At 42.3% G+C, this 15,990-nt stretch overlaps 1 protein-coding gene across 2 annotated transcripts in view; it reads right to left on the bottom strand.

The window, feature by feature from the left end:
• LOC106571859 (solute carrier family 12 member 5-like) overlaps window positions 1–15,990 on the bottom strand; it is a 107,286-nt gene that overhangs the window by 2,321 nt on the left and 88,975 nt on the right. For both annotated transcript variants that reach the window (XM_014145359.1, XM_014145360.1), the window contains exons 11-22: window positions 15,047–15,104; window positions 13,963–14,137; window positions 12,994–13,112; window positions 12,777–12,875; window positions 12,279–12,398; window positions 11,729–11,833; window positions 6,794–6,962; window positions 6,474–6,669; window positions 6,184–6,353; window positions 5,832–5,963; window positions 2,725–2,832; window positions 1,955–2,077 (exon numbers count right to left, since the gene is read on the bottom strand). In XM_014145359.1, coding sequence (XP_014000834.1) covers window positions 1,955–2,077; window positions 2,725–2,832; window positions 5,832–5,963; window positions 6,184–6,353; window positions 6,474–6,669; window positions 6,794–6,962; window positions 11,729–11,833; window positions 12,279–12,398; window positions 12,777–12,875; window positions 12,994–13,112; window positions 13,963–14,137; window positions 15,047–15,104 — 1,574 coding nt within the window. The remainder of the gene's footprint in view (window positions 1–1,954; window positions 2,078–2,724; window positions 2,833–5,831; window positions 5,964–6,183; window positions 6,354–6,473; window positions 6,670–6,793; window positions 6,963–11,728; window positions 11,834–12,278; window positions 12,399–12,776; window positions 12,876–12,993; window positions 13,113–13,962; window positions 14,138–15,046; window positions 15,105–15,990) is intronic.

The following is a 15,990-nucleotide window of genomic DNA, read 5'->3' as shown; positions in this document are numbered from 1 at the left end:
GAAGGGCACCGCACGACAACGTGAGAGGGTGAAGGAAAGAAAGAGACATCTGTCGGTTGGGGTGACACATCAAAAACACCAGACCACCACTAGGCAGTAAGTTGAAAGCACAATTGGGTCATTTTAGCTAAGCAAGTATGTAAGATGCTGCTCTGTCATATCCCTTCTTTATGCTGCAGAGGAAAAGGTCCCCTTAAAATGCTACACGCCGGAGGACAATGTCAAAGTGAGAGAATTGGCATTTTGACAGAGGACAGAGGACAGAGGATTAGGTAATGCAGTAGGCCTAAAGATGAGAAAGAGGATAGACAGTAGAATAAAGAAAAATGCAGTGGATGTGAAAGATGGTGAGAAATAAGAAGTTTAAACAGCAGTATGAAGGACTGATAGAATAATCTTCTGCAGCTCAGTTGGCTGAGAATGGCACTTACAACACCAGGATAGAAGGTTTGATTCCCAGGACCACCCATATGTAAAATGTATCCACGCATGGATGTAAGTCGATTTGGATAAAAGGGTCTGCTAAATGGCATATATTATTAAATTATATTATTATACTTCAAAGGGTTATCAAAGAGCAGTGGAGGCTCCTCAGAGGAGAAAGGGGAATGCCATCCTCCTCAGTGAATTTAATACAAATAAAAATTGGAAAACTTTATTTTTTAAATTCCTTTTTAGATAAAACTATACTAAATATATTCACATCACCAAATAATTGATTAAAACACACTGTTTTGCAATGAATGTCTACATGAGCCTCAACAGCACTCTGTAGGGTAGCACCATGGTGTAGACGAAGGTCAGCTAGTTCCTCCTCTGGGTACATTGGTTCTGACCCCCTACCATAGACTTATACAGCAATTATGTCAACTTCCGTAGGACGTCCTCCAACCTATCAGAGCTCTTGCAGCATGAACTGACCCAATCCACCCAATCAAAGGCTCAGAGAATGAATCTAGAACTGAAAGCATAAGCTACAGCTAGCTAGCAGTGCAGTGCATAAAATGTGGTGAGTAGTTGACTCAAAGATAGAGAAAGAATATAGTTGAACAGTTAGGAACTAATTGATTTATTCCAAAATTATGTCTAAACTAGCTAGCAAAATACAACTAGCTAGTTTAGCCTACTCAAACACTCTGCTCAAAGAGAGGGCTGTTATGTTAGCTAGCTGGCTATGACTATCCAACACAACACTGGAACTCTTCCAAGGTAAGCTTTTGGTTTTACTAATTTATTGCCACCGGGGCCCGCCGGTGTAAGTGCTAAACTTCTTACTGAATGTAAACTGGAACATTGCTTCATGATTGTTTCATTAGTTCTATTAGCTATGTTGACTATAACGTTACATTAGCTAATATGGTGACAACGATCTAGGCTGTGTGTAGCGGATATGGTTTGGCTTGGAAAGGTTGTTCACCTGGTCACATACAGCTGATGTGTTGTGCATTGAAGTCCACAAGCAAAGGGAAAAGGTGAGAGGAGGAGAGTGCATAGATGCGAGAAGGAACACAATGTGGCTAATATGAAAGTGAAACGTGTTTACGCGTGTATTCATTCCACCGATTCTGTTAAAAAACGTTTCTTAAACGGAAGCAAACAGAACGAAATGGGGATAAACATGCCTGAATTTGTCCAATAGAAACTCTCGTTTGCAACTGTTGGACTAATGATTACACTCTGGATCAGCTAGATGCAGGCACATTTTTCTCTTGGCCAGTGTGCACCTAAGTTGCAAACTTTCATTCATAGGCTTGGTTGTAGCAACATTATGATAGGGAAAATTTCAGTATCATGTAGTAGCCTAAACCTGTCGCTGTTACATTGAACTGGGAGAATGAAATATGAATGACAGTCATCCAATATGCTGCAATAGAAACAAGGGCATGCTCTTCTCTAATCTTAAACGGCACCGACCGCCACTGTCAGTGAGTTAGGTAAGATGACACTGCTGTACCTCCTCCTCCGGTTTCTCTTCCACGCTGACTCCAGCCGGCTCCTCACTGCTCTGCTGAGACCGCAGGTTATGCGGGTTCTTACGACGGATAGAACCACGGGATGAATCAGTGATGCTCTGGATCTGTGGTAGTCAAAGCAACAAGGGATTTTAACTTTTAACAGATAAAATGAGTTCAAACATGAGAGTTTGAGTTGAGATATGAGGGTGTCTGTTACAACACTGAAGAAAATCACATAAAAGAAATGTCAACACTTGAAATATTATAATTTGCTCAACACAAAGCAGATTTGATGCATATAAATCTATAGCATGTGTTTTTAAGTAGATTTTTTAGAAATGCATGACATTATAGAATGAAGACTTCTTTGTGGGAAAGTGGGGAAGTCATTGTAAGATCACACAGGTTGTTCTGTAAATCCTCACGGGGTATCTTAGATTCCCTGATATGTTATTGTTGCTTAGTCTGCTTTCTTGATTAATGAGACAGATCAAACTGGGCAAGTGCAGACACAGAGATTATATTTTAAAACCAGCTCAGTAGTTATAATCATTCACACGCTGCCTTGCCCTGTTGCTGGCATTTAAAATTGAGTGAGTGATGATGGCTGGTAATGACAGGTGTTAGATAAACTACATAGGAGCTTTTTTTGGACCCTATGGGCTTTGTTTGGTGATCGCTAACTACTACACTGATAATATAAAATCATATTCAGTTACCTATGTATGAGGTATACTGTACATATTACGTGGGATGTGTCAGGGCTTACCTCTCTCTCCATCTCGTTTTTGGTGAGGTGCATCTGTTTGAGGATCTGTGAGCGCTGCTCCATCACTAAAGTCTTCTCATATGTATAGGCTGAGATGTCACTGTCATGCTAAAAAGGGACATGGGTGTTAAAACATATATTTTTTATTTTGTATTTTATTTTACCTTTATTTAACCAGGTAGGCAAGTTGAGAACAAGTTCTCATTTACAATTGCGACCTGGCCAAGATAAAGCAAAGCAGATCGACACATACAACAACACAGAGTTACACATGGAGTAAAACAAACATACAGTCAATAATACAGAATAAAAATAAGTCTATATACAAAGTGAGCAAATGAGGTGAGATAAGGGAGGTAAAGGCAAAAAAGGCCATGGTGGTGAAGTAAATACAATATAGCAAGTAAAACACTGGAATGGTAGATTTGTAGTGGAAGAAAGTGCAAAGTAGAAATAGAAATAATGGGGTGCAAAGGAGCAAAATAAATAAATGAATAAATACAGTAGGGGAAGCAGTAGTTGTTTGGGCTAAATTATAGATGGGCTATGTACAGGTGCAGTGATCTGTGAGCTGCTCTGACAGCTGGTGCTTAAAGCTAGTGAGGGAGATAAGTGTTTCCAGTTTCAGAGATTTTTGTAGTTCGTTCCAGTCATTGGCAGCAGAGAACTGGAAGGCGAGACGGCCAAAGGAGGAATTGGCTTTGGGGGTGACCAGAGAGATATACCTGCTGGAGCGCGTGCTACAGGTGGGTGCTGCTATGGTGACCAACGAGCTGAGATAAGGGGGGACTTTACCTAGCAGGGTCTTGTAGATGACCTGGAGCCAGTGGGTATGGTGACGAGTATAAAGCGAGGGCCAGCCAACGAGAGCGTACAGGTCGCAGTGGTGGGTAGTATATGGGGCTTTGGTGACAAAATGGATGGCACTGTGATAGACTGCATCCAGTTTATTGAGTAGGGTATTGGAGGCTATTTTGTAAATTACATCGCCAAAGTCGAGGATCGGTAGGATGGTCAGTTTTACGAGAGTATGTTTGGCAGCATGAGTGAAGGATGCTTTGTTGCGAAATAGGAAGCCAATTCTAGAATTAACTTTGGATTGGAGATGTTTGATGTGAGTCTGGAAGGAGAGCTTACAGTCTAAACAGACACCTAGGTATTTGTAGTTGTCCACATTTTCTAAGTAAGAACCGTCCAGAGTAATGATGCTGGACGGGTGGGCAGGTACGGGCAGCGATTGGTTGAACAGCATGCATTTAGTTTTACTTGTATTTAAGAGCAGATGGAGGCCACGGAAGGAGAGTTGTATGTCATTGAAGCTCGTCTGGAGGGTTGTTAACACAGTGTCCAAAGAAGGGCCAGAAGTATACAGAATACAGTGAGGGAAAAAAGTATTTGATCCCCTGCTGATTTTGTACATTTGCCCACTGACAAAGAAATGATCAGTCTATAATTTTAATGGTAGGTTTATTTGAACAGTGAGAGACAGAATAACAACAAAAACAACCAGAAAAACGCATGTCAAAAATGTTATAAACTGATTTGCATTTTAATGAGGGAAATAAGTATTTGACCCCTCTGCAAAACATGACTTAGTACTTGGTGGCAAAACCCTTGTTGGCAATCACAGAGGTCAAACATTTCTTGTAGTTGGCCACCAGGTTTGCACACATCTCAGGAGGGATTTTGTCCCACTCCTCTTTGCAGATCTTCTCCAAGTCATTAAGGTTTCGAGGCTGACGTTTGGCATCTCGAACCTTCAGCTCCCTCCACAGATTTTCTATGGGATTAAGGTCTGGAGACTGGCTAGGCCACTCCAGGACCTTAGTGTGCTTCTTCTTGAGCCACTCCTTTGTTGCCTTGGCCGTGTGTTTTGGATCATTGTCATGCTGGAATACCCATCCACGACCCATTTTCAATGCCCTGGCTGAGGGAAGGAGGTTCTCACCCAAGATTTGACGGTACATGGCCCGTTTTTTTGATGCGGTGAAGTTGTCCTGTCCCCTTAGCAGAAAAACTCCCCCAAAGCATAATGTTTCCACCTCCATGTTTGACGATGAGGATGGTGTTCTTGGTGTCATAGGCAGCATTCCTCCTCCTCCAAACACGGCGAGTTGAGTTGATGCCAAAGAGCTCCATTTTGCTCTCATCTGACCACAACACTTTCACCCAGATGTCCTCTGAATCATTCAGATGTTCATTGGCAAACTTCAGACGGGCATGTATATGTGCTTTCTTGAGCAGGGGGGACCTTGCGTGCGCTGCAGGATTTCAGTCCTTCACGGTGTAGTGTGGTACCAATTGTTTTCTTGGTGACTATGGTCCCAGCTGCCTTGCGATCATTGACAAGATCCTCCCGTGTAGTTCTGGCTGATTCCTCACCGTTCTCATGATCATTGCAACTCCACGAGGTGAGATCTTGCATGGAGCCCTAGGCCGAGGGAGATTGACAGTTCTTTTGTGTTTCTTCCATTTGGAAATAATCACACCAACTGCTGTCACCTTCTCACCAAGCTGCTTGACGAGGGTCTTGTAGCCCATTCCAGCCTTGTGTAGGTCTACAATCTTGTCCCTGACATCCTTGGAGAGCTCTTTGGTCTTTGCCATGGTGGAGAGTTTGGAATCTGATTGATTGCTTCTGTGGACAGGTGTCTTTTATACAGGTAACAAGCTGAGATTAGGAGCACTCCCTTTAAGAGTGTGCTCCTAATCTCAGCTCGTTACCTATTTAAAAGACACCTGGGAGCCAGAAATCTTTCTGATTGAGACGGGGGTCAAATACTTATTTCCCTCATTAAAATGCAAATCAATTTATAACATTTTTGACATGCGTTTTTCTGGATTTTTTGTTGTTATTCTGTCTCTCACTGTTAAAATAAACCTACCATTAAAATTATAGACTGATCATTTCTTTGTCAGTGGGCAAACGTACAAAATCAGCAGGGGATCAAATACTTTTTTCCCTCACTATACATATATACATATATCATATATACATGTATACATATATACATATGTCAATGCACAGTATTCGACTGAACTGCTATTACTCTCACCAATAAATCCATTTATAGAGCATATAATAGTTTTTCATTTTTGTCTCTCACCATTTCCACCACCTCGACCTCAGCATCGATACGCAGGTGATACAGGAAGGTGATCAGGTCTTTCTTCATTTGGATGCTGTTGTCGTCCATCTGGGCCACGGTGAAGATGCGCATCTTACACTTCCTCCACACCTGTCAACACATGGAAGTCTATGACTGATATCTCAATAACCAACACTGAAAAACATCCCAATGGGCACACACTGGTTGAATCAACATTGTTTCCACGTTATTGCAATGAAATTCAGTTGAAACAACGTGGAATAGACGTTGAATTGACATCTGTGCCCAGTGGCATGTACTATCTCTCCAAATCCCCAAATGGGATCCAAATAGGGCCATTGGTTCCCACCTTGTGCTGGCGCAGAAGGAAGGGCAGCAGCATCAGCATGCCTCCATCATGGACGATCCACCACACATCAATGTGGCCTTCAGTGAAGCGCTCTCCGTTGGACGGGTAAGCAGCAATGTTCTTAGGGACCAGCAGGGCCATGCTGGCTGCAGTCGTCTCCCTAACCACCTCTACAAATAGATTGAACAGGAGTTTGCATATAATGATGATAACATACAAAACCATCCAAAGCATAGTTAGCGTATGGAAAATCTTCTCTGACCACTTCTCTGACCACTTCTTTAACTCACCGATGAAGTTCCTGAAGCGCAGGTTGTCCTCAGCCTGTTTCCAGGTGCGTGGCCAGCTGACCAGCACAGTGTTGTGCTTCAAGCCTCCCAGCCCCCCGACCTGGATCAGGTGGGAGGTTCCGTCCCTCAGGTTGGAGGAGATCACCACCTGGGAGAAACCCTTCACCTTCTCGGTCTCCATCAGCCTCCTCAGAACCTGGAGCACACAGTGGGAGAGGGGCAGGGGCAGAGAACAGGGTGTTATAAATTATTAATCAATGATTCATCAGTGTGTGTGTATATGTGTCTGTGTCTGTGTGTGTGTCTCAGACAGTACTGACCTGGTCTGCCTGCTGGGCCTCTGCATGGTTGCTGAGGTATGTGCCCACCACCGAGGTGCCCACAATGGTCAGGCCTTTTCCTGCTTTCAGCTGATTGGTCAGGGACAGCAGACGGGGCTGCTCTACATTATGTTCTGCATCCATGCTCACCAGGACCATGATCTGAGGCCTAACCAGCAGGATTATCAAATTCAGTCACATTTAGACTTACAGAGAAAGTAACTAAAGCTAGAAACCAACAGAAAACATGGGATAGACATGGCCTGTTGATGTAATGTCTGTTTTTGAACATACTTGAATATGCATGTGTTACCTACAAACAAATACAGTACCAATCGAAAGTTTAGACACCTACTCATTCAAGAGTTTTTGTTTATTTGTACTATTTTCTACCATGTAGAATAATAGTGAAGACATCAAAAGTATGGTATAACACATATGGAATCATGTAGTAAGCAAAAAAGTGTTGAACAAATCAAAATATATTTTATATTTGAGATTCTTCAAAGTAGCCACCCTTTGCCTTGATGACAGCTTTCCACATTCTTGACATGCTCTCAATCAGCTTCATGATGTAATTACCTGGTGTTCTTTGTTAAAAGTTAATATGTGCCATTTCTTTCCTTCTTAATGCGTTAGAGCCAATCAGTTGTGTTGTGACAAGGTAGGGGTGGTATACAGAAGACAGCCCTATTTGGTAAAATACCAAGTCCATATTATGGCAAAGAACAGCTCAATTAAGCAAATAGAAACGACAGTCCATTAAAACATGGTCAGTTACTATGGAAAATTTGAAGAACTTTTAAAGTTTCTTCAAGTACAGTCGCAAAAACCATTAAGCGCTATGATGAAACTGTCTCTCATTAGAACCGCCACAGGAAAGGATGACCCAAAGCTACCTCTGCTGCAGAGGATAAGTTCATTAGATTTACCAGCCTCAGATTGCAGCCCAAATAAATGCTTCACAGAGTTCAAGTAACAGACACATCTCAACATCAACTGTTCAGAGGAGACTGTGTGAATCAGGCCTTCATGGGCAAATTGCTGCAAGGAAACCACTACTAAAGGACACCAATAATAAGAAGATACTTGCTTGGGCAAAGAAACATGAGCATTGGACATTAGACCAGTGGAAATCTGTCCTTTGGTCTGATGAATCCAAATGTTTTATTTTTGGTTCCAACCATCGTGTCTTTGTGAGATGCTGAGTAGGTGAACGGATGATCTCCGCATGTGTTGTTCCAACCATGAAGCATGGAGGAGGTGTGATGGTGTGGGGGTGTTTTTCTGGTGACACATTTAGTGATTTATTTAGAATTCAAGGCACACTTAACCAGCATGGCTACCACAGCATTCTACAGTGATACGCCATCCCATCAGGTTTGCGCTTAGTGGGACTATCATTTATTTTTCAACGGGACAATGACCCAACATTGACCAAGAAGGAGAATGATGGAGTGTTGCATCAGATGACCTGAGGCCTCATTTATAAATGTTGCGTAGGCACAAAAGAAGAAGCAAACTTTGGGACTTATAAAAAAAACTAACTTGAAGGAAGAATGTGCGGTCCTCCATGGACACTTTGACCCATACATATGCACATAACCTGGAGAAATGAGAAACTGCGACTCCGATGGCAGAAGGATGAAACTTGAGAAACGCTTTGAAATTGACACCATTGTGTAAAATAAATGGAAATATTACCTCTCACATATTATATATGAAGAGTTACCTGGAGTGCACACAAAAATAAAAAATAAATAAAAAGATTTAGGATAATAAATACAAACAGAGATATCTGTTTTTGCAAAAGAACCCCTCAAATACGTTGTACAGTTTAATCGGGAATCGTATTTTATTGGATCTGTAATTATTAAACAATACTTGCATGTTATGAAATGTATTCTCATAAATAATAAGGTGAACAGTAGAACAAATTACGTTTAAACTGTTTAGTTTCGATGCCTCAATCGGGCAGATACAAGTGCACAGTTTCATACAGTTAAAGTTGGAAGTTTACATACACTTATGTTGGAGTCATTAAAACTAGTTTTTCAACCACTCCACAAATTTCTTGTTAACAAACTATAGTTTTGGCAAGTCGGTTAGGACATCTACTTTGTGCATGACAGAAGTAATTATTCCAACAATTGTTTACAGGCAGATTATTTAATTTATAATTCACAATATCACAATTCCAGTGGGTGAGAAGTTTACATACACTAAGTTGACTGTGCCTTTAAACAGCTTGTAAAATTCAAGAAAATGTGGATGGCTTTAGAAGCTTCTGATAGGCTAATTGACATGATTTGCTTGACATCATGGGAAAATCTAAATAAATCAGCCAAGACCTCAGAAAAAAATTTGTAGACCTCCACAAGTCTGGTTCATCCTTGGGAGCAATTTCCAAACGCCTGAAGGTACCACGTTCATCTGTACAAACAATAGAACGCAAGTATTAACACCATGGGACCAAGCAGCCGTCATACCGTTCAGGAAGGAGACGCGTTCTGTCTCTTAGAGATTAACGTAATTTGGTGCAAAAAGTGCAAATCAATCCCAGAACAAAAGCAAAGGACCTTGTGAAGATGCTGGCGGAAACAGGTACAAAAGTATCTATATACTCAGTAAAACGAGTCCTATATCGACATAACCTGAAAGGCCGCTCAGCAAGAAAGAAGCCACTGCTCCAAAACCGCCATAAAAAAGCCAGACTATGGTTTGCAACTGCACGTGTGGACAAAGATCATACTTTTGGGAAAAATTTCCTCTGGTCTGATGAAACAAAAATAGAACTGTTTGGCCATAATGACCATTGTTATGTTTGGAGGAAAAAGGGGGAGGCTAGCAAGCCGAAGAACACCATCCCAACCGTGAAGAACGGGGGTGGCAGCATCCCCATGTTGTGGGGATGCTTTTCTGCAGGAGGGACAGGTGCACTTCACAAAATAGATGGCATCATGAGGCAGGAAAACTATGTGGATATATTGAAGCAACATCTGAAGACATTGCAAATGGGTCTTCCAAATGGACAATGACCCCAAGCATACTTCCAAAGTTGTGGCAAAATGGCTTAAGGACAACAAAGTCAAGGTATTGGAGTGGCCATCACAAAGTCCTGACCTCAATCCTATAGAACATTTGTGAGCAGAACTGAAAAAGTGTGTGCGAGCAAGGAGGCCTACAAACCTGACTCAGTTACATCAGCTTTGTCAGGAGGAATGGGCCAAAATTTACCCAACTACTTCCGGCGCCGACAAAGATGGCCGCCTCGCTTCGCGTTCCACCTATGTAAGAATGCTGTTCATCGATTACAGCTCAGCATTTAACACCATAGTACCCTCCAAACTCGTCATTAAGCTCGAGACCCTGGGTCTCGACCGTGCCCTGTACAACTGGGTCCTGGACTTCCTGACGGGCCGCCCCCAGGTGGTGAGGGTAGGTAACAACATCTCCACCCCGCTGATCCTCAACACTGGGTCCCCACAAGGATGCGTTCTCAGCCCTCTCCTTGTACTCCCTGTTCACCCATGACTGCGTGGCCATGCACGCATCCAACTCAATCATCAAGTTTGCAGACGACACTACAGCTTGATTACCAACGACGACGAGACAGCCTATAGGGAGGAGGTAAGGGCCCTCGGAGTGTGGTGTCAGGAAAATAACCTCGCACTCGATGTCAACAAAACAAAAGAGTTGATCGTGGACTTCAGGAAACAGCAGAGGGAGCAGCCCCCTATCTACATTGACGGGACAGTAGTGGAGAGGGTGGAGAGTTTTAAATTCCTCGCGTACACATCACGGACAAACTATAATGGTCCACCCACACAGACAGCGTGGTGAAGAAGGTGCAGTAGCGCCTCTTCAACCTCAGGAAGCTGAAGAAATTCAGCTTGTCACCAAAAACACTCACAAACTTTTACTGATGCACAATCGAGAGCATCCTGTCAGGCTGTATCACCGCCTGGTACGGCAGCTGCTCCGCCCATAACCGGAAGGCTCTCCAGAGGGTAGTGAGGTCTGCACAACGCATCACCAGGTGCAAACTACCTGCCCTCCAAGACACCTACACCACCCGATGTCACAGGAAGGCCAAAAAGATCATCAAGGACAGCAACCACCCGAGCCACTGCCTGTTCACCCCGCTAACATCCAGAAGGTGAGGTCAGTACAGGTGCATCAAAGCTGGAACCGAGAGACTGAAAAACAGCTTCTATCTCAAGGCCATCAGACTGTTAAACAGCCATCACTAACATTGAGTGGGTGCTGCCAACATACTGACTCAACTCAAGCCACTTTAATAATGGGAAAATTGATGTAATCAATTTATCACTTGTCACTTTATATTATTTATATTAGATAATGTTTACAGGATATGTATATACTGTACGCTATACCATCTACTGCATCTTGCCATCTTGATGTATTAGATGTATCACTAGCCACTTTAAATCACCCAACCTCAACCCAATTGAGATGGTTTGGATGTGTTGGACGGCAGAGTGAAGGAAAAGCAGCCAACAAGTGCTCAGCATATGTGAGAACTCCGGCAAGACTGTTGGAAAAGCGTTCCAGGTGAAGCTGGTTGAGAGAATGCCAAGAGTGTGCAAAGCTGTCATCAAGGCAAAGGGTGGCTACTTTGAAGAATCTCAAATATAAAATATATTTTGATTTGTTTAACACTTTTTTGGTTGCTACATGTTTCCATGTGTTATTTCATAGTTTTGATGTCTTCACTATTATTTTACAATGTAAAAAATAGTAAAAATAAATAAAAACCCTTGAATGAGTAGGTGTGTCCAAACTTTTGACTGGAACTGTACATTTCCATTGAGTTCAGTATGGTACAGATGATGAATAAAGCTTGTGCAATAATAGAAGTCTATTTTATAGATGTGAGTAGATGGCATTTAGCCTCCTTTGTGAGTCACTGACCTCCAGTTCTTGGTGTGAGGCGGTCCCTCCTCCAGCCTCATGAGGGCGAAGCGAGCGGCGCTGAGCGAGATGCCACGTATACCATCTCCCCATTCCTTCTCCGCCCTGTCACACACCACCGAGCAGAGAGTTTGATTCAATCAACCATTAATGAACTGAAATGTTCACTGAGTTACTAATGAATACAAGAATATCCCAACAGTGTTTAACCATTTTATTTGAAAATCTCCAGTTTGATTTATATTTCATTCAAATTTATTTTTGGATAGCGCATGTGTGAGAATAACACAAGTGCTGGTACATCAATATAGACTCCCTGTTTTTCTCAAAGCAGCCACATTAATCAGTGTGACTAAGTTAATACAACTTTATAACCCTCTGAACAGAATCAGGATAAATTGCTAAGAAAACGGAGAAAGACAACTTTTCTCTCTAGACGCCAAGTCTGTTATGGGTCTTGGCTCTGGGAAAAACCCATTTGAAGGGATATATTATTTCTTAGTTGCAATTTTTCTTTCCTTCGTAGTCCAAGGACTGGAAGCTCACTCACCCAGCGAACTCAATGTATTTGTAGATGCAGGTAGCGATCACCATGGCAACAATGGCGTAGTACCAGGAACAGATGAACATGAGTGACAGACACAAGCTCATGCCCAGGAAGGAGAGAGCCCTGTGGGGCAGAAGAACAGGAAGTCACATCCTCAGTCTGTTGTTTGTTGCTGCTAGAGTCACACTACTTACTGATCATAATAATGGCCAGAGATTGGAGACAGGAAATCTTGTCTCTCTGTCTGCTGTTGTTGTGGTCTGGCCAATAGAGGATTAATATAGGCTAAGACAGGCTCCAGATTCCCACAGTGTCTCTGGCAGACTACTCAGGTAAATAACAGCTTCCTAACAGAAACCTACTTGGCCTGGCCAGATATCCGGTGCCAGACATAAATCCTATAGTAGACTGTTTCACACCTAAGAATATTAGAACTCTTTGGTGATGATCCCACAGCTAAGATCTAGAGCTATGTCTGCTATGTTGAGTTTTTCAACTCACCAGTGGTAGAACTTGAAGCGAGGCCTCCAGTTGGGGGTTCTCAGTAGAGTCTGCAGGGCACAGGCCAGGTTGACAAACATGTAGCACATCAAGAAGAACCTACACAGACAGAAATAAGAACTCAGTCAGAACAGCTGTACTTGCTACCAAGACATAACCATCTCCATAGTGTGTTTAAGGTAAAGCAAAATTAATATTAGATGTGGGATTGTCTTACATGGAGAGGATGGGGGCAACAGCGTCCAGAGAGGCGATGATTATGCCAATCTCACAGATACTAGCTGTGAGAAGCAGGGCCCAGGTAGGCTCTCCGTTGGCCTTGCCATGCCCAAACACCTACAGACAACACACAACAGTGAGATACAATGAACTATTAACTATCCCGAGTGGCGCAGCGGTCTAAGGCACTGCATCTCAGTGGTAGAGGTGTCACTACAGAGCCTGGTTTGATTCCAGGCTGTTTCACAACAGGCGGTGATTGGGAGTCCCATAGGGCGGTGCGCAATTGGGTTAGGGTTTGGCCGGGGTATGCTGTCATTGTAAATAAGAATTTGTTCTTAACTGACTTGCCTAGTTAAATAAAGGTTAAATAAAATGTCAAAATAACACACATGCATGAAAGCATGCACACACACACACCTGAACCTAAATCACAGCACATTGTAGTAAAAAGTTGAGTGGACTGTAGGAGTTCCAGTGTCTCCTTTTCTCTCATTCAGGTCACACTGGTCCCTGCTGCAGGGTGATTAATCACTATCTATCCACAAGCTGCAGATGGTGGGTTTGGCAGGGGGGTAAAGACAGCTTCCATCACAGCAAGTCAACCTGAGCCTGGACTATAGTAGGGCCATGCATAAGTAATCACTGCTAGCTCCTACATACTTGAGAGGTATTTGAAGAGTGGACTTACATTGCTGGGAACAAACAGATACATTCTCTATGTGGTATTAAAACAGTAGTAGCTGTGGTTCTGGTAATAGTATACAGTAAATTTACTATACAGATCATTACCAATGTTGTGTGTGCGTGTTCGCTGATTGACCACTCCAAGAAATAGCTGTGCTAACGTGGTTGTAAAAGTGTGTTTTATTTGCCTTTATACGAATGTGTGTGTGTGTGTGTGTGTGTGTGTGTGTGTGTGTGTGTGTGTGTGTGTGTGTGTGTGTGTGTGTGTGTATGTACTCACTTTAAGGAAAGGGATGACGCTATCGCGAGAAATGGCCTGCAGGAGGCGTGGCGCTCCAGTCAAACTCTGAAGCCCCGCCCCACAGGTGGAGAAGAAGGATCCAATCACGATGACCCATGGTGATGGCCAAGCCAACGTACCAATCACAAGGTTACCGTTCACCCCCTCACCAAACCTGAGGTCACAGTGATAGATTTCTAAGTTGCCTTTTTCAATTAATGTTTTTGCTATAACAACTGACCTCTTCCATTGCATCATACATTCAGTGTACACAACTGTTTTTTGGATTCTCAGTGTTTTGAAAGTTATTTGTTATTCTATGTTTTGTATCTGGTTACATAGACAATTAGTGGGAGTGTGCTAGTTACAGTCGCTAGTGAAAGTTTACACACTCCTTGCGCAGTTTTCACATTTTGCTGCCTTAAAATTACATCTAAAAAGGGATTGATGTACTGATTGCGTATGTCTTCATGCCCCAGAGTTAATATGGAGCAAAGCCCAGGTAATAACTTACCTAACCCTGGGACAGAGTTTTATTTTTTAGCAAGACAATTATACACATTTTAATGCCAATGTCACACCAGAATGTCTTTCCAAGAGGTGGTGAGGTTTCCTGAATGGTCCAGTCTCAGTCCTCACTTTAATCTACATCAAAATCAGAGACAAGGTTTGAATATTGCTGTCCATCAATGATTCACAACCAAATTTACTGAGCATGATCAATTTAAACAAAAACAATGGATACATTGCACTTAGAGTTGTGCAAGGTTGGTAAAATCTTATTCAAAATGATTCACATCTGTAATGGCTGCCAAAGCTGCTTCTATCAAGTATTTTCTCTACGGTGTGAAAACGTATGCAATCAAGACATTTATTATTATCTTTATTATTAATAATTTGGAGAAAGCTTTGAAAATGTGGAGTAGGTTGTGTAGATCTATAAAAAAAATCAAATGTATACCCTTTTAAGTTTTAATTTAAGGCAGAAAAATGGGAAGACTGTGCAAGAGGTTGTAGACTTTCACTAGGCACTGTATAGTAATAATGAAGGCAGTGGATGATTAGGAGAATACTAATGACTCACTTGTCCCTTAGGACCACCCCTTCAATACAGGCCCCAAACAGGACCACTGCAGACATGTCTGAGAGAAGCAGTGAAGGAATACACCTGCAGACTGTCTCCCAAACAAAGTTAGCTGAGCATTTACAAAAGCTCAAAGAAATCTAAACCTAAATAAAGGATCAAATGCTTCATATTGTTTATTCAAACATTCAAACAAAGTATAGTTAATATTCCAGCGTATTATCGTCAGCAGTCCCTGAGAAAGTACAAATCAGATTTCAGCACAATGGACAGCACCGCTTCAGTAATACTGGCAGTGGACCATGTTTCAGAACCATGGACAGCTCCGCTTTCAGTAGAACTGCCAGGGGTAGTACAGTGCATTCAGAAAGTGTTCAGACCCCTTGACTTTTTCCACATTTTGTTACGTTACCGCCTTATTCTAAAATGGATTATATAAAAATGTTTCGTCATCAAGCTACACACAATGCCCCATAATGACAAAGCGGAAACAGGTTTTTTGAAATTTTTGCAAATGTATTACAAATAAAAAACAGAATTAACATAATATTCAGACTCTTTGCTATGAGACCCAAAATTTAGCTCAAGTGCATCCTGTTTCCGTTGATCATCCTTGAGATGTTATGTTTCTATAACTTGATTGGAGTCCACCTGTGGTAAATTCAATTGATTGGACATGATTTGGAAAGGCACACACCTGTCTATATAAGGTCCCAAAGTTGACAGTGCATGTCAGAGCCAAAATCAGGCCATGAGATTGAAGGAATTGTCCATAGAGCTCCGAGACAGGATTGTCTCGAGGCACAGATCTGGGGAAGGGTACCAAAAAAATGTAGGCAACATTGAAGGTCCCCAAGAACACATTGGCCTCCATCATTCTTTAATGGAAGAAGTTTGGAACCACCAAGACTCCAATAGCTGTCCGCCCGGCCAAACTGAGCAAT

Source organism: Salmo salar, chromosome ssa15 (assembly GCF_905237065.1).
Source record: "Salmo salar chromosome ssa15, Ssal_v3.1, whole genome shotgun sequence".
In the NCBI taxonomy this organism is placed as follows: Eukaryota; Metazoa; Chordata; class Actinopteri; order Salmoniformes; family Salmonidae; genus Salmo; species Salmo salar.
The sequence above is the reverse complement of the archived record's forward strand: the minus strand, read 5'-3'. Positions and strand labels throughout refer to the sequence as shown.